The sequence below is a fragment of the Tursiops truncatus genome, chromosome 18 (assembly GCF_011762595.2).
Source record: "Tursiops truncatus isolate mTurTru1 chromosome 18, mTurTru1.mat.Y, whole genome shotgun sequence".
Lineage (NCBI taxonomy): Eukaryota > Metazoa > Chordata > Mammalia > Artiodactyla > Delphinidae > Tursiops > Tursiops truncatus.
In genome coordinates this window covers 12,487,387-12,506,626 of record NC_047051.1, presented here as the reverse complement: position 1 = coordinate 12,506,626, position 19,240 = coordinate 12,487,387, and the positions used below count along the sequence as shown (strand labels likewise).

Here is a 19,240-nt window from a genome sequence, read left to right as displayed (position 1 = left end):
GATTGGCTGCATGACCTAGTGGGATGATCCCAGGGCTGGGATCTGGGAGACCATTCTGGGGATATTGTTGGGAAAAGCATGGGAGGTCTTGTAACCTTAGAGTCTGTACCTCTGAGGTCAGCACAGCATCTTCTGGGGGGTGGCGTAGGGTGGGTATTAGGAAGACGAACAAGATGATAAATATGAAAACAGGATGAAATTATTATTTTTATTCATTTATTTATTTGGCTGCATCGGGTCTTAGTTGCGGCGTGCTGGCTTCTCTCTAGCCGTGGCATGCGGGTTTTTTCTCTCTAATTGTGGCATGCAGGCTCCAGGGCACGTGGGCTCTGTAGTTGTGGCACGCAGGCTTAGTTGCCCCACGGCATGTGGGATCTTAGTTCCCCGACCAGGGATCGAACCTGCATCCCCTGCATTGGAAGGCAGATTCTTTACCACTGGACCACCAGGGAAGTCCCAGGATGATATTATTGAAGAGAAGTATTATGAATTATTTTTGAATTGCCTGAAATGCTAAATAGGATAACTTCTGAAGAAGAGGAGTTCTGGCTGGATGATTATTTATATCAGGTGAAGTTACCTTTAGAGACTGAGAAGCCAGGCAGTTTAAAAAATCGTTGAGTTATTAATGTCAGGAAGCCTTTGGTAGGTGATTGGGGTTCTCTTGTGTCCAGGCTTTGTCACAACAGCCGAATAAGCACAGGCCTCACTGGGGTCTGGCTGTGATGCTTTTGGAGCCTGTCTCATTGGCATAATCAATCCCAGCTGAGCATGAGGCCTCGTTGAGGCTTTTAAGTTCTTTTCTTTTCTATTCGAATAGTTGGCAGTATCCGAATGGTGCCTGGTTGTCCACTATTCTACTCTGGAATCACAGGTGTAAAGAACCTTCAGAGTCATTTGATCTTTTCTCTCCCCATCTATCACTTATACCACCTTGGGAAGTAGCCACAAGCCTTTTATTTCAAATTTCCAGGGGAGATTCATTATTTCACTTATGATGCTTCCTGTATTCTTCCTAACGTACGTCCTAAATGTCTCCTGTTGTAAACCTACAGACCATTGACTAGAGACAGGCTGAGTTCCTTCTCTGATGTTGACTCTTAATGGCAAAAGTTACTTTCTGTTTATTTTATCCTGTATCTTTCCATAGTAGCTTTGAGGTGGCTTACAAGAAACCTTTACAGTGAAATGATAAATGAAAAATAGAAAATCAGGAGCTGGGGGTGCGTGGGAGAGAAGAATACAGGTATGTCATCTCCAAGAGTTACCATTGTAATTGTAACCATTGTGATTGTGATTAAACTTTTCCTCTGGAGGTCAGAAAAAGGAAACTTAATCTGTAATGTAACTTTTATCCCAAAGGAGGAAACACAGTCATTCCTCAAAGGAAGTAATATTTTGACTGAAATCTTAAATATCTCAGGTATGGTTTTACTTTTAAATGATTTTTATAAGAATCTTTAGGTGAAATCTAAAGGTAGAACGTTAAAACGTAATGTTGTAGAGCTGTTTGCTAAAGGGCTTCACAGATTGGTCTGCATATTAGACTTCTACTTATGCCACTTGATCTAAAAATATAATTAAAATATGCAAGGACTGTTAAATACCTTCTGGGAAACTTTCTGCAAGTAGTTTGTTCAAGGTGCTGCTGATGTGGATGGACAGATGTGGAGGGTTGGTGTCATGTTAGTAACTGAGAGATAATCCACAGGGTCAAAAAAAACACATAGGAGCAAGAGCCAGGACTGGTGACCTGTTAGAAAAACCAGCAAACCTAGAAAATGCTCACCTGGATGGAAGGGCACTCCACCCTCAACATGGTCCCCAAGGCAAAGGCACAATTTTCTCAGAAAGCTGCTTTGGAATTGTCCTAATGTGAAAAGATAATTTTTTTAAGGGGCTACAAGCCATGCCATAAAGCATGGCATGGAATATTTCAAAGCAAGAGCTATTGGTTTCTGTGAGGTCAGGGGGCTCTCTCTCAGGGGCCCCCATGGATTATCTGGTTCTGAGCTGCGTGGCTTCCTGGAGCACCAGCCTGAGTAAGTTTGCAGCCAAATGCACCTTGAGGTTAGTGAATGAGTTAACGTGTTCTGTGGAGCTAGTTGCTAGAGACAGTCAGACTTCACAGCTATGCATTCATCTCGCAAATATTTATTGAGCATTTAATCTTAGCCAGACGGTTCTGCCACTAGGGATGTAGCAGTGGGAAACAAACAAGACAAAACAAAAATCCCTGGCTTCGTGGATTACCTACAACTAAGGAAAGACAAACAAGAAATAATACACGCGCACGCACACACACGTCAAATGATAATTGTCCAGAGAAAAACAAAGGATGGGAAGGGAATGGGGAGGGTAGCCAGGGCAGGCTTCCTAAGGAGGTGACATTTGAGCCGAGAGCTCAAGAGGGAATCGACAGTGTCGGTAGCAGCGGGGAAAGCTTTCCAAGCAAAGGGAAACAGCAGGTACAAAGGCCCTGAAGCCTGCCTGGCATAGTGAGGAATAGCAGGGATGCCACAGTGAATGGAACCGTGAGCAAGGGAGTGAGGAAGTCATAGAAGAGGAGACAGGACCAGGTCTCAGGGCCTAGAAGCCATGGAGAGTGCTTTAACTTTGCCTGTGTGACATAGGAAGATGGAGTTAAGTTGGAGTTTATAGATCTGAGTTTTCACTTCAGAAGGATCCCCTGGCTGTTATATCGAGATGAGACTGTAGGCGGGGGTGGGGGGTGGGGGGGAGGCGGGCAAGGGTGGAAGGTATCTACCAAAAAAAAATCTTTTTATTATGGTTAATTATGGGCCATTTCTCCCCTCAGTAGTTATCAGTTGCTTTGAGGTCACTTCCGGTTTGTGTTCCTTGCCACTTAAGTTAGGGAAGATGGCTGGTCCTCTAAAGGAAGTTCATGCCACCACCGGTCAGCAGTGCATGTACTTTGAGTTGTTTTCTGTGGCGGTGATGGTTTATGCTGACTCACCCATGCTCTTTCATCCTGCTTTCCATCTAATGCAATGCACTGTGAGGCAGCAGGCTTGGTACCAAGCCTTTAGTTGTGTCCTTACAACAGCAACAAATCTATTACTTTGACCTCTCCAGCCAAGTGCTTTAAATAGCCGTAGGCTAGTTAGCACTAGAATAGCCCGGGCTGCTGCTTCAGTGTCAGAGGCAGGGCTTCAAAGAACCTGGAAGGGTGCATTCTACATGAAGTCTGTCCATATTCTTCCTTGAAGACCAGGCAGACCACTTGAACCCTTTCAAATGACTGATAGCTGCCCCCACTGATTTTCCCTAATGTGTGTGAGGCACCCTGGCAGACTCTTACTCATATTATTTTTATTGTCACCCTACAAGTTAGGATTTCTTAGTCCCGTTTTATGGATGAGGCAATGGAAGCTCAGAGAATTCAGCAGCGTACCCATGGTCCCACGAGTGATGTGGGTTTGCACCCATGGCTCTGTCTGTAAGGTCCCGTCGCTCCCTTCTGCTGGAGGGGAGGGACCCTGCTGCTTTTTCATCTCGGCACCCCTCTTAGTTCAGCACTTGAGGAGTTGAATCTTTCGATATGGAATGAAAATACTTACCATATGCTGCAGGCATGATATGTCAGAATCACCTCTGAGATCTTGAAATAAGGCCCTCATAGTACTAAAGTGACGAAATTTTACAATGATTTACTTTAAAAATGTAAATCAGAGAAGATTTTGTGTTTTCCCCACAAGAATATTCTAGAAAAGGAGTACCTCACTGAGTTACACAGAGCTCCATCGGAGGATTATAAGGATCTTTACAGAAAAAAAGATGAAGAACTGCTGACATATCATACCTATCTGTGACTGCGCAAAATAAAGCAAAGGTTATTTCCTGATGTTTTGGGAGTGATGGAATAGCCAATTTGGATCACTGGAGTATAAAACGTGCCTGCTTTCTTAGAGGGGCTTTTAGGATGGCCCCGATTTCCAAATAATGAGGAAAACCGCAGTTTTGAATGGACTGCATGGACATATGTGTGCTGCTCTCAAGGTCATTGAGGTTGGATTATATTTCTTAGAAATGCACAACTTAACATAATCCTAATCAATAGCACTGTCATTTCTGAGCACCTACGATTTGTGCTGTAACTGAAGTCAGAGCTGTTGACCTTGGTAATGAGCCTGTGCCGGGTTCTTGGTGTGAAAGGACACTTGGAGCAGGACAGGCAGGTTTCTCCTTTGCAGCTGCAGACATGCGTGTGTCCTGGCTGCTGGCTGTTCTTCCTCTCATGGGAGAAGGAGTGGGTGATTATAATTCCTGAGGCATTAGTCCCAGGGATTGAACTTACTGAGGCAAACCAAGACCTTCCCCGAACATAATTATCATAGATTCCAAATCACTGAATTGCTTTTGGAATTAGTTTTTCACCTTTTAATGAATCTTTATTTTCTTGCACGTCTCAGCTTGTTCTGTAGAATCCTAGTAATGCTTCCATGTTTTATGAAAGGAATTATCCTGAGGCAAGGGTTTGGTTTGTCAGTTCCTTAGAAGGAGGGTCTGCACCTCAGGGTGATTTTTTTTTTTTAATAAATTTATTTATTTTTGGCTGCATTGGGTCTTCCTTGCTGTGTGCGGGCTTTCTCTAGTTGCAGCGAGCGGGGGCTACTCTTCGTTGTGGTGCGCGGGCTTCTCATTGTGGTGGCTTCTCTTTCTTGCCAAGCATGGGCTCTAAGCGCGCAGGCTTCAGTAGTTGTAGCTTGCGGGCTCTAGAGCGCAGGCTCAGTAGTTGTGGCGCACGGGCTTAGTTGCTCCGCATGTGGGATCTTCCCAGACCAGGGCTCGAACCCGTGTCCCCTGCATTGGCAGGCGGATTCTTAACCACTGCATCACTAGGGAAGTGCTCAGGGTGATTTTTGGATTGCTTCTTTCCCAATGGATTTAGTTTCCCAGTCTCAAAATGTCCTTTCCATTCTGCCTTTGAATGTGTATAAGGTTTCTCATCCCGGAAAAAGCAAATCCTAAAAAATTTAACACAGAATGTCATACTGTTGCAGTTATTACACAGGGCATTGCAGAATACTTCATATCATGAGAAAATGTTCACACTATTTTTTTTTTTTTTTTTTTTTTTTTGCGGTACGCGGGCCTCTCACTGCTGTGGCCTCTCCCGTTGCGGAGCACAGGCTCTGGACGCGCAGGCTCAGCGGCCATGGCTCACGGGCCCAGCTGCTCCGCAGCATGTGGGATCTTCCCGGACCGGGGCACGAACCCGTGTCTCCTGCATCGGCAGGCGGACTCTCAACCATGCGCCACCAGGGAAGCCCCACACTATTTTAATATGTGAAAAAAGTTTATAAAAGATCCTGTAGAGGATGATCCTAATTTTGTTTAAAATGTGCACATAAAAGACTGAAAGGTATGTGACAAATATTAGCTTTGAATATTTCTGGGCTGTGGATTTGTGGCTGATCTTTATTCTTTGCATCTCTGTATTTTATAAATTTCCTCTAGTGGGTTTTGTTGCTCCTGTGAAGATGGGGTGGGACCGGGCATGTCCAGGCATGCTGGGGTCACTGAAGTAGTGGTGAGAGAGAAAGCATCACGGTTCACCCACCCTGGCAGAGTCGCCGAGTGTGTGAGTGCACAGTGGGCATTCAGTGTAGGTCAGTTGGGACCAAAGCTGCTTGTTCATCATATTGTCCAGAGAGACTTAAAGTCTTCAAGTATAGCTTTAGGGAACTGACTTTGCTACCAGCCCAGAAGTGTCTTTGTGTGAATTCGAAGGAACCCATTTCTCAAGAGAAGTTACTGCCATCTGCTGGAGGAGTCTTCTAATAACTGTACAAATCTCGGAAGACTGAGGCACACCCTGGGTTTGTGCAGTGCACAGCTGCAGGCACTGTCCTGGGCGGGCCCACCTCCATCCTCTGGACCAAAGCCCTGGTGTAGATCTGGAAATCTTTACTTTTATATTATTTTTCAATCATACATTAAAAAAAATTATTTTGGAAAATTTCAAGCTTACACAAAAGTAGAGTCATGTAACAAATTTTCATATGACCATCTCCAGCTTCAATAATGAGTCACATTCTGTACCGTTCTTTTCCCCTGTCCCATCACAGTATTTTTACAAGAGTATTTTGAAGCAAATCTCAGACCTCGTATCCTTTCTCCCATGTATTTAAGTATATGTCTAACTACATAAGGAATTTCTGAACGTATCATCATTAATCACCCTCAGAAATATGCACTTTCTTCAAGCTCCAGAGGGTCCTGACAGTCAGCCAGATTTTAAAATAGTTGTGCATCTTTGATGGGGAGTAAAGACTGGTGAGGCCCTTTGCCTTTGGGTTTCTCTGAAATCTTGATCTTACCTTAGATGGCCTGGACTCAAAAGAATGTCACCCTGCATTTCATAGAGTTTCTAAGTCAGTATGATTACACTTCTTCACAGCGACTAGTTGGATAATTCAGTTGTATTTCAATAAATAGTGCATTTTTAATGGGAAAAAAATAAAATAAAATAGTTGTGCAGAAGAGAGGGCAGCAAAGCCAAGGGGGATATCAATTACAAACTCCAGGGAAGGTGTTGAGTTTGTGCTCATAAGTTCAGGGTGTTTTCCAAGCAGAGTGGAGAGGCATCAGGGTTCTCAGAGCTGGGCTGTGGGGTGATGAGATCTACTTTCTGCAGGGATATCCTTTCCCCACCCCCACTCCCACTCCGGAGGGGATTCATGCATATTCCTTCCACTTTGGGACATCCCCCTCTGACTGTTAGTGGGTTCCACAGCATTGGAACCCACTCACAAGCCTAGCTGAGCCGCTATCCTCCCCACCTCCCCTCCATCATCTCTGTCATTCAAGGCTGCAGAAGATGCCAGAAGGGACCGACCTGCAGCCTGACTCAGCAGATCCAAATCAAGCCCACAGAGTCCTAATTAACCACCACCCAGGACTCCAGACTCCCTAATCTCCTACAGGGTGGGTGCAGGCACACACAGATGGAAAACTCAGAGGAAGAAAGATGCAGCCCCGGAAGAGAGGTCGTCCGAGGTGTGGGTGCAACTTGCCCGAGGACCCCATCGCCTGGCTTCTCTCTTGTCTCAGGTAGCGCCTTCTTTGGGCGTTTACCCTTACTGCTCACTGTTCTCTATGGCGATCTAGCATCTCACACATGTGGTTTGAAGCCACTCTTCTGGCCTGTCAAATGGATGCAAATAAAATCCCTTGCTTACTTGACTCCTTCGATGCTGCTGTCTCTAGCCCAAATCCAGCCTCCTTTGCAGTGGGGTTGAACTCCCCCCGGTCCCGGTACTGAGGCCGGCCTGGGCTTCTGCGGGTGCATCCCGTCGGCTCTGCCCCCTCTTCTCGCTCAGGATGCTAAACCACTGCCTCCTTGTTCGGTCTCTTCTCTGCTTTCCATGCTCTGCCAGCATGTCTGTGGCTGCGGATAAGACTTTAACAGGACTGAAAATCCTCCCCTAAATAAACACCAGAGTCAGATGACAAAAATCTGTTCTCCTTATTAGGTTCTGGGAGGATTATATATTTGAAGGTCATTCAATTCAAAGACGTACTAAACACTTAGCAGCCTCATGTTCTGGCTCTCTTACCACCTGCTCGCTCTCACTTTGAAAAAACTCACAGCTACCCCAGAGGCAGGCCTTCCCCCTGGGAGTTTTTAAAGGAAGTCTGCTTGGATTTGCCCCTGCCTCACCTCCAACATGTCGCTGCAGCCAAGTAACTGTGTCCCAGCTAATTAGGACAGTCCTTCTGCCTTCTCCTCACGGCCAGGGCCACGAGGTGTCAGACCCCGGGCCATTCAGGGGAAAGAATGCTGGAGATGAGGAAGAAAAGGGAGAGGAAGGCTGAGCAGAGGAGGGGAGCTGCTCTGATCTAGGTGCTGAGAGGGGAGCCTTGGCCTGAATATCAAGAGCTGTGCTTCATCATTGTGACCCTGGGTCCATTTCTTCAGACTGTGTTGGAGTCTATGGTTGGGATACATAATACTGAAAACCACTCTTCCCTAAAACTGTATCAACGGAAAGGAGATGGGAAAAGGAAGCCATAAAGCTGGCGGGAAGTATAATGCAGAAGTGCCTCCATTGCTGCGGCTGTGTCCGGAATGTTTCCTAAATGCCGAGTTACGCACACCAGGGTCTGAGAACCCCTGCAGGTCAATTCTATTACTTTTAAATGTTTTTTTATTTTTAAAAGATCCAAAATCTATCTCTGTAAGTACATTCAGGATCATTTCTACAAACCCCTTGCCACTGCACAGTGATTGTATCTACAATCATGTTGACACTTCGTGCTGGACCATTTTGTTCCTGCTAAAAGGTTGGGGAACAATTGTTCTAGTCTTTAATACTCACTAGACTAGAACATCTTCATCTCATCTAACCCCAGTCCCTTGTTATAAATTGACGTGGAATCTTAAACCCAGACGTTTGGAGGGAAAGCAACAACTGAAATTTACTTTGAGCAGCAGCCTTCTCAGGATGCTTTGCCTTTCAGCTCTAAGAATGTGAGATAAAGTAGCATAAACTACATTTTGATTGTGTTTTTATATTTTATCTGATAACGTGGCACAAAGTTCACTGTTTGTAGGTAAAAAGAGGCATTGTTTCTGTGACCTATGACTGTAGGTGATTAGCTTTAAAATAAAATGGGTGTCTTTGAGGTATTTATTAAGAGAAATGGATTTATAATTGTTGGTGAAATAAAATTTAAACTTCATTTATTGTTCCCTCTGAAGTAGGTTTAGTGTATGCACCTAAGTATTACCATGGCACTGTGTCCAGTTCTTTTTTTTTTTTTTTGATGTGTTCTGCATTATGTATTTATTTCGCATCTAATATTATGAGATCTTCCTTTTGGAAGGAACAAGCGTGAGATTGAGCAAGTGATGGGAGTAGGACACGAGAGCCTACTCCTGTGCTCTTGGTGCTGATCGTAAACCTGGGTTGCAGTCCACTTTTAAATGGACTCATGAAAAAAATATCGATGATAATTAAAGCAAGTCAGCCTTTGGGGCACGTGTGGTACTAATCAATGATTGGTGATATTAAAATTAACCTCACAGTTGATAGTCACATCTCTTGAGGTTACAGAGGTTGATGAGAAGGGAAGGGTGATAAATCCAAGCGAAAGTCGGTGCTGGTGTTGGAAGACTGTTTTTGCCTCGTAGGCGTGCATCTGTACTACGTTGGGGGAGAGGTTTATGCCGAGTGCGTGAGTGACAGCAGCATCTTTGTGCAGAGCCGGAACTGCAACTATCAGCACGGCTTTCACCCGGCCACCGTCTGCAAGATCCCCAGCGGCTGCAGCCTCAAGATCTTCAACAACCAGCTGTTCGCTCAGCTGCTTGCCCAGTCTGTCCATCACGGATTTGAAGTCGTTTATGAGTTGACTAAGATGTGCACCATCCGGATGAGTTTTGTCAAGGTAAGGAGTGCTTTCTTCCCAATTGTAAGATGAAAAATAAAAGCAAAGGCACTCTTTGGTTGATGTGGCAGTTAGACAGCCAGGGTAAGTAGACAACAGTTTGCCGGGGGGCGGCACTCTCTTTAATTGTTTTTTTTTTGTTTTTTTTAAGGTAAATACAAATTTAATTTAAATTTTTATTATAAATTTTACAGTAAAACGAACAATATCCTACAAGTCAAAATTCTACCTACAGGTAATGGCAAGAGTAGGGAAACTACAGAGTCCAAATTTTACCAAACAATGTACAACTTTCCTGATCAGCAGCTTAACTGGGAAAAGCATGAGCTCTGTAAGCAAACAGATTTCAAATCAAATCCCTGCTCCCCTAACTAACAACTGATCAAACAAGGTAGCTATGCTATCTTTTTTTTTTAAACATCTTTATTGGAGTATAATTGCCTTACAACGGTGTGTTAGTTTCTGCTGTACAACAAAGTGAATCAGCTATACGTATACATATATCCCCATATCCCCTCCCTCTTGAGTCTCCCTCCCACCCTCCCTATCCCACCCCTCTAGGTGGTCACACAGCACTGAGCTGATCTCCCTGTGCTATGCGGCTGCTTCCTACTAGCTATCTATTTTACATTTGGTAGTGTACATATGTCAGTTGTTTTTTGGAAGAGCTCCTCCATGAGTATGAAATCTCTTGTTTAGCAATTTTAAGAAAATTCTTAAGCATATTACTTTTGGAGGAAAACCAAGATAAGATAGTTACCTGATTTTTTTTAACACATAAGATAAAGTGACAATAATTGTATAGAACTTAATGCTACAGAGATTCTTCCATCCCTCAAACTGCTGACCACCTATGGTCACTGCTGACCACCTATGGTCACTCAGTTAATGTTGAATTTACCTGAATCAAATAAGACACTCTCCTTACTCTTACAAAGCATACAGGCAAATGGAGCAGTCATATTTATAAATAAGCTACAAAACAGACAGAACTGACTCTAATACAAGATAGTATGAATTAAGTGCTGTTTATAAAGGTATAAACAAATTGGAATAGAAACATTATGGGGCTTGTGATTAATTCTGAGACAGCAGTAGATGTTCTGTTTATGAATATTTGTTGAATTTATCAAATTAGATCTTACTAAAATTGATGTGAAGGTTGGAGAACGGAGGAAAAGTTACTTAGCGGGAAGGAAAAAAATGGATTTGCACGTTGAAGCTAAAGACCTCACTTTCATTGTCTGCTATTTCATCCCTCGCAAAGCACTTGCAAATAATTCTAATATTTCCAAATCTGAGCTTGTTTATCAAACTGAGTATATGTTTTCCCATTGTCATATATTCATCCAAGGAATCAGTATGGCTTGTTGCAGGTTTTTTCAAAGTAAAATTTATTTATTAATCCTTTAAAATTATCTTGAAAAGTGTGTCCTGTTTTTCTATACTTCTTTTTAAAATTCTATTTATTTATTTATTTTTGGCTGTGTTGGGTCTTTGTTGCTGCACGCAGGCTTTCTCTAGTTGCGGCGAGCAGGGCTACTCTTCGTTGTGGTGCGCGGGCTTCTCATTGCGGTGGCTTCTCTTGTTGCAGAGCACGGCTCTAGGTGCACGGGTTTCAGTAGTTGTGGCACGCGGGCTCAGTAGTTGGGGCTTGCGAGCTCTAGAGCGCAGGCTCAGTAGTTGTGGTGCATGGGCTTAGTTGCTCTGCAGCATGTGGGATCTTTTCAGACCAGGGCTCGAACCCATGGTGTCCCCTGCATTGGCAGGAGGATTCTTAACCACTGCACCACTAGGGAAGTCCACTGTGTCTTTATTGTATATATAATTTTAGTAATTATTTAAAAAATAAGAATAGAGTTTCCAATTGAAAAACTGACTTCTTGAATCCATTTCTTTCATGGTGACAAAGCAGTTTTATTCAAATTTACTGTTAAGCTTTAAAAGTATTTTCACACGGTTAGGCAATTAAATACCTGAAAATCTTTTCAAACGTTCTGATGCTTCAGAGCCAGCAGAGGGCGTTAAATTGCCATTAACGAACAACCATTTGACTTGCGGTTACTTTTGTCTAGGCCTGTGTTTTTCAAATTAGGATGAAATGCCAATATCTCAGACGTAATTATTTCACTGTAACGTAAGCTTGCACAGAAATCTTATTTTGCTAAGATCAGCAAGATGTATTTCTCAGATATGCAACCTTTAAATTCATAAAACTACACAATTCACAGAAAATAAACTGTTATTATATTGCAGGGACTTTTAAAAACATAAATCCCTAGCAAATATAACTACAGGTGATCGATGTAAAAGAAATGTACAAGTTCTCATCACAAGAAAAAATTGCAACCATGTGAGGTGATGGATGTTGACTAAACTTATTATCTCTATTTTTACTGTCTCTCCTATGGATGGTCACAAATGGCAAATTGCCAGAAGTGAGCCAGCGGGGGAGAGGAGAAACAAGCTTTGTTCATCAATCCTGAATAACCAAGAGCACTCTCAGCCCTCGCTTTACAACGTTCAGATCAGTCATTGGTCTGTAGTGAGCAACCATCTTGTACAAAACATGGGTCTTCAGCATTAGGGGGTGAACATGAGTTCAAGTTCCTTTCCCTGTGGAAGAGGAAGTGATTTGCCAGGGTCTCCGGCATGGCTAGAACCCAGGCCCTCTCTAGGTCCATGAATTTAGTTGTGAACCCAGGAGGAAACCATGGATGGGGACTCAGGGTATCTGGTTGATGCAAAAGTCGTCCTGTACTTGCAGGAACGTAGAGTTCACGTTCTCAGGTCCCAGGCGCTGCCCCGGGTTGGGTGGGCTGTGTCCACCGGGCCTGCTGGGGCCTCTGAAGGCTGCCTGTAAAGTCTGGCACAATCACTCCGCTCCGTTTTTGCTTTTCAGGGTTGGGGAGCCGAGTATCATCGCCAGGATGTCACAAGCACGCCCTGCTGGATTGAGATTCACCTTCATGGACCACTGCAGTGGTTGGACAAAGTTCTGACTCAAATGGGCTCTCCACACAACCCGATTTCTTCAGTGTCTTAACAGTCTTGTCTTCATCCACATTTCTATAGGATAGATGCTATTGCAGGCAGTGGCTTATATCATTTCAGATTTGCAACTAACTGAAGTTTCTAAGTACATGTGTAAATACATATAATATATACTATTCACATTTTGTATCACCATTTGTTTTGTGCTTTCTAGTTAACCTGATGCCAGTACAGTGTAATTAGAAAAGCAGGTTTTTTGTGCCTACGCTCTAATAAGCAGCAGCTTCTTTTGTGGGAGAGAACAAATGAGAGGCAACTGTAGGAACAGTATTTGAAGGGTGTTGGTAGAACAAAGGCAGCTTTAGTCCACCATGTCATGTAAGGCATGTTGTGTGGCCAATCTGGAAAAATATTAAAACTGTTTACGTAGCAAAAATCAGGTACTAGCAGCACTAGAGCAAATAACACTTTAGGACAAAACAAAGCTACCAAACCCATAAAATTGAAATAACCTCACTGTTAGTGCTACTGGCCAAAAAAAAAAAAAAAAAAATCAAGCTTTTAAAATCAGTTATGTAAGATAAGTCACATAAACTTTATTTCTGAAGTTGAAATGCCTATAGCTGGACTATTGTGCTGATATGAACGGTACATTTTAAACAAATTAAACTGTGATGGGAAAAGAAAGAAACTGTGAAGCTGAGAGTCATGTTGCCTCATTATCTACCACTGTAAAAAAAAAAAGAATGAGTCTAATATGGGAAGATACATATGAAAATAGCATGAAATGAGCTATATCCCCCAATTGCAAAATAAGACCAGAACTTAGTCTGAGAATCACCCACGGAGATGCCTGCTTTCCACATAGGAAATCTCGGGTTCCTGTTTTCCTGTTGATTCGTGTCAGGCAGCTCTGCAGATTTCTGAGTCTGCACAGTGAGCTCTACGGCCATGTATGTCAGTCAGTCCTGTGTGCGGAAGCAGTAAACTAAGAGCATTGGACAAAAGCACCCTGTTTACTTATACCTTCTCACATTCCCATGTTCAGAGTCTCCAGGTGAGGGCATGCCTTTTGCCACATTTTCCTCACATGGTGGCAAATATTAACTATTCACAGATGACCCAAACAGTGGTGAAGCCTTTGAGAAAATCTAGGCACACTGCTGGGATCAAATTTGAGTTATTTAACTTAGTGTCTCTATTGATTAAATGATCTGCTGGTCATATGTGGTAGCCTCTTCTAAAACTAAAGCTTCATACCTGGAAATACCTTCCCAAGTAAGATAATAATTTCACAATTCCTATCATTTCTGAGGAACAGTGATCCTGAATAACAGGATATTTAAAAAAATGTATCCACAACATCAAAACCTGTTCTTATTTACCCTTGGATGATAAAGAGAGGAAAATTTCCCAAATTCCTAGGTACTTTCATATATATATATAATTCCCACCCACTAAACACTGCATTGCTTGGAAAAATATTTCACACACTTTATAAAATGTGTAATTTAAGAAGGTAATTATGCTTGTAACAGACGGTACTTCAGTGATCCAGGAGGTTTCTTCATTTATACATTCTGTCTCAACTCTTTCTAGCATTAGTGCATAGTAGTTGTTTCTCATTAAATTGTATTCAAGGTAGGAATGATCATGTGAAAAAGACGTATGTGTGAGCTACTGCTGTCACCTCTTGTAATGACTAGTGTTACGTAATAGAAGCTTCTCTATATACAATAGAAAATATTACATTTTACATTAATGCTAGGTGGTCCATTTAGTGTTTAGCAAACTCCGTAGTATATTGGTTCATCAACTATGTATGTGCCTGGCACAATGTTAGGTACTGTGGAATCGAATGTAAACAGGAGACCCGTCCCAGCCCTCTGGAGCTGAGAGTCTTAAGAGTAAATCTGTTTGTAGAATCATCTTCATGTTTCAAGAACTTTTAAAACAAACCATGCAATCTTTCTTATGCTTGAAAAAAAGTATAATTTTCTTAATTATCTCTATTTTGAAGCTGATTTCCCTTCTCTTCTGAGCAATCAAGTAATGGTTGAAGACTTCCTTGGATAAATGATACTTTTCTTCTGTGTCTCAAAATTGAGTTTTTCGCCTTTTGCTTCCCTATTTTCCGATAATTTCCCCATCTCCCCTTTTCTTGGAAAAGGCATTAATATGGTGAAGTCATCCTCATACAAGTACTGTTGCATGAAAGAGCGTTAGGTACACGTGGTTTGGGCTCCAGAGAGCAAACACAGCTTTCTGAATCTCTCCATCAGTGGTCAAACTCCTCCTCTGGTAATCTTATACCTTTACAGGATTAATCAGTACTAGTTGCTTATAAATGACATGAAAAAATACATTCAATTTTCATGCAGCTTTGGGAAACCAGGCCAAAATATTCCAGTGAATCCAAATTATTTCTTCAAAAAATAAATGATTAAAGTGGTACATATGCATCATTACCAGTCCTATCTCACCTTTATTAAGATACTGTGAAATTCAGAGGATTTAGAATTGATGAGAAGTTAATCCTTCAGTCACTGTAAGTCACATTTTAAATCAGCCTTTTAACATTTTTGCTGGCAAGAATTGGTAAAAATAGTAATGCAGTATTTGATTTCAAACTTCTAAATGTGCTCATTTAGCATTCATTCCTTGAGACAGACAATCCAAAAAATGTCATAGCATTCTTTTATAGGGTAATGAGCAAAGTGGACATGCTAAGCCATTAATTGCATCAGCCAAACATGTTTAAGGTTGCCATAGACGAGGATTGTGCAATAGAGAATAACAACATCTGGCCTGCTCACAAGACCCAGAACATTTATGGTGTTGTTCAAGCCTGTTTTTTGTGTTTTTTTGTTAAAAATTTGAGATGTGAAAAGTTGTTAGATGATATTTTAATACCTGCTAGTGCTTTGGAACTATTAAGATGTCACTTCTCAATACATTTATGTTTTGTTATTCTTTTCTTTTTTTACACTCAGTATAAATCTGGAAAAGTTGTACAACAACCTAGCATTTAGAATTTCCTTTTCATTGTCTTCTTAGGAACTGAATACCCCCATCACAGCAACAAAAGCATTTTATAAGTACCACTTGCTAGACTTTAAGCACCTGCTTAACTTTGAGTATGTCCTGAATATTTGGTATATATAGTCAACAAATAAAGCAAAATATAACATGCATTCCAAATTTCGTCTTTTCCTATTAAGGATTTAACAGCTGAACTATATGACAAGATTAGGTGATCCTGGCATATGTTAAATTCAAATTAATGTAAAACAAACCAACAAAAAAGAAACTATTTCTATTTAAGTAATGTTTTTGATTATTGTAGCTAGGCTTCAGTTATCCTTCAAATGCACACTTACACTGTTACCTGATTGTTTATAATAAAGAATACTGTACCTATGTGTCTTTTGGCTCATTTTTCCCTGCAGACGTCATAGAAGGATTTCTTGCATATGAGTCCTTAAGATGATCTTAAACCGTCCTATTTTGAAAATAGGATGTTTTTGAAATCCAACATCCTATGGAGAAATCAGGTAACAGTTTTGAATTAAACACCTCAGAATAACTGGCATTAAATATAGAACCTTGCAGGGAGTGATAAATTAGGAGGTTGGGATTAACATACACACATTTATATATAAAATAGAAAAACATATATTCATATATAAAATAGAAAAGAATATAGAACTTTGAAGATACTTTGCAGTAATTTTAGAAAGGATATGCATAGAAGCTTTTTTTCTGGATATTAGCAAATATTAAGTGATATTACAGTATATAGGAGAGAATGAACAATTTTATTACTGCATACATCTGTACATTGCTATATATTACCTATTAGAAAGGTGCTAAAGAAGGCAACTGAGTAAAAACTAAGATGAAATCCAGGAGGAATATGAACATATCTAAAAATGTAAATGTTCTATTCCCTCCATTTAAATTTCCTTCCAGTCTATAAATGGAGGGGGTTAAATATGTAAATATTTTGAGAAAACTTAGCTGCCTTAACTTGATCAAAGTTTTCCTTTTTTAATTTTTTTTTAAAGAAATGGAGCCCTTTAGTCAAAAGAAATATTTTGTGGAGTTCCAAAATGTAAACAGATGAAAGACAAGCTATTCTGGTTCGATACAGGTGAGGATTATGAAGCTGTAAGTTTATGGAAAGCAGTGTTTGTGTCTTGCTTGTCTTTGCATCTCCCATGGTTCCTGACCCTGTTCTTGCAACCAAAATTTGGTATTGGCACTTCAACCACTAACTAGTACAGATTTTTAAATATATCACTGTATAGACATAAAATATTGTCTTTAAACGTCAGCCCATCTAAGAGAAGGAATATTTTCATTATCCTAGGAACTTCCACATATTCGTTTATTAGACGATTCTTGTGCATCAGCTACTACCAGGCAGGCACCATAGATGGCAATGACGACACAGTTTCTGCCTTAAAGAAGCTTATCATCTGTGGAGGAAATGAACAAGTAAACCAATAAAGGTCAGTGTGCTCTCAGTTGTGACAGGCTGCAGGGGACCAAGCAATGACACCTCTGTCGGGCCCTGGATGGGTACCCAGGAAAGCTTCTGGGCTGACCCACCTTGCCTTCCTTCCCATCAGTTCCCTTAGCAAGTCTCCCAGACATTTCTAAACCAGCCTAGGTGCCTGATCTCTGTGCTCCCATCATAATTTGTGCTCATCGATGGTCAGTTATCAATTCCTGCACCATACTGTTTTCTTGTCATCCATCTCTATGAAGCTGGGAGCTTTTTAAGGGCAAGGATTGTATCTATTCCTGTCCAGCATTTTCCAGCTGTTGTTTGTTTAGAAAGGCATTTGGGGTTCACATTATAAAGGCAGAAATGGTATTTGTCTCATTCTCCTTTTTTAAAATCAGCAATTATTTAATCTCTTCAAAATAAAAATAATTGCAAGCCTTCAATTACATGTCCAGTGACCATGCTGCAGCTGGTGGGGATGGGAGAAGCATGCTTATGATTTAGTTTGCAAATATTCAGCTGCACAGCAGTAGCAAGGGAAGATAGCTTTGACAGTTAAACTGTTAAAATTGTTTTTATTCTAAGCACTTATTTTCAAAATGTGAATTTGAGCAAAGACAAGATGCATAGGAATTCTGATGTAACAAGTTAACAAGGAGCATAAAAAAGGTAACAGTTCTGAAAGTTTATCTCTGTATGATCACTGATGATTCCATTATTTGCATGCATCTGATAAAAATGTTATGTATGGCCTCAGATTTACTCCAGTAATCTGAAAGATGATGTTAAATGGAGTAAATATAATGAAAAGTATATTCAGGTTTGTTTTTTTAAGCCAGAAATTACTCACACCTGCAGTATGTTATTTGGAGATAATGTTTGCAAGTGACAGGCTAAATTTTCTCTAACCTCATCATTTAGAAAGAAGAACACTAAACATTCTAAAAATAACCCACTGATGTTTAATGAAGATGCCTGTGGAGAGAGGCTCAGGAGTAGCGGTAAGAAGACTTTTTCTATCAAGGGGCAGACAGTAAATATTTTCAGCTTTGCAGGCCATGTGGCCTTTGTGACTGTTATAACTACTCAACTCTGCCAGTGCAGTGCAAAAGCCACCCTAAACAGTATGTAAGTGGATGGGCATGGCTGTGTTCCAATGAAACCTTATGGACATTGAAATTTGAATTTCATATAATTTTCACATCATGAGATGATTTTCTTTTGATTTGTTTTCAACCATTTAAGACTGTAAAAACTATTATTAGCCTGCAGCAGTACAGAAATGAGCTGTGGGTTGGATCTGGCCTGGGGCGGGGTGTCCCAGTTTGCTGAGCCCTGCTCTGGAGGATGAGAAGTTGTCTTGAACGTACCAACCACAGCCATACTCCCATCTGAATGCAGCCTCAGGAGACACCCCCCAAGCCCGACCACGAGAACCCCTCAGCTAATCTCAGCCAACCCTTAACATTGTGGGTTGGGCAGGGAGGTGATTATGGGAAGCCACTCTGCTTAGGGGTGGTGTGCTAGATAACTAGTCATAAACGTGTGGAATGTTGATGAAACTTTTTCTTTGCTTCATCCAGAAGCCTCAGGTGGGAGTAGCTTCTCATCACAAAGCACAGGCATGCCTGTTTGGAAGCACCTACAATTTTTTTTTTTTTTAAACATCTTTATTGGAGTATGATTGCTTTACAATGGTGTGTTAGTTTCTGCTGTACAACAAAGTGAATCAGCTATATGTATACATATATTCCCATATCCCCTCCCTCTTGCGTCTCCCTCCCACCCTCCCTATCCCACCCCTCTAGGTGGACACAAAGCACCGAGCTGATCTCCCTGTGCTATGCGGCTGCTTCCCACTAGCTAGCTATTTTACATCCGGTAGTGTATATATGTCCATGCCACTCTCTCACTTCGTCCCAGCTTACCCTTCCCCCTCCCCGTGTCCTCAAGTCCATTGTCTACGTCTGTGTCTTTATTCCTGTCCTGCCCCTAGGTTCTTCAGAACCATTTTCTTTTAGATTCCATATATATGTGTTAGCATATGGTATTTGTTTTCCTCTTTTGACTTACTTCACTCTGTATGACAGTCTCTAGATCCATCCACCTCACTACAAATGACTCAATTTCATTTCTTTTTATGGCTGAGTAATATTCCACTGTATATATGTGCCACATCTTCTTTATCCATTCATCTGTCGATGGACACTTAGGTTGCTTCCTAAGTGCTCAGTGCCCTGTTTTCAGGCTCCTGTCATATTTGCAGAGCTGCCTTTTCTTTCTAAAATAGCCTTTAGGACCGGGACACCTTGCCTT

The 19,240-nt window shown here is 41.4% G+C and overlaps 1 protein-coding gene across 3 annotated transcripts in view; it reads left to right on the top strand.

Moving 5' to 3' along the window:
* Positions 1-17,925, top strand: part of SMAD9 (SMAD family member 9) — a 66,166-nt gene extending 48,241 nt beyond the window's left edge. For 2 of the 3 annotated variants that reach the window (XM_073795088.1, XM_019936740.3), the window contains exons 5-8: positions 9,161-9,417; positions 12,320-16,564; positions 16,784-16,925; positions 17,846-17,925. In XM_073795088.1, the coding sequence (XP_073651189.1) occupies positions 9,161-9,417; positions 12,320-12,463 (401 nt within the window). In that variant the 3' untranslated portion in view covers positions 12,464-16,564; positions 16,784-16,925; positions 17,846-17,925. The remainder of the gene's footprint in view (positions 1-9,160; positions 9,418-12,319; positions 16,565-16,783; positions 16,926-17,845) is intronic. The other variant, XM_073795089.1, reaches the window with a different exon arrangement.
* Positions 17,926-19,240: the final 1,315 nt, after the last annotated feature.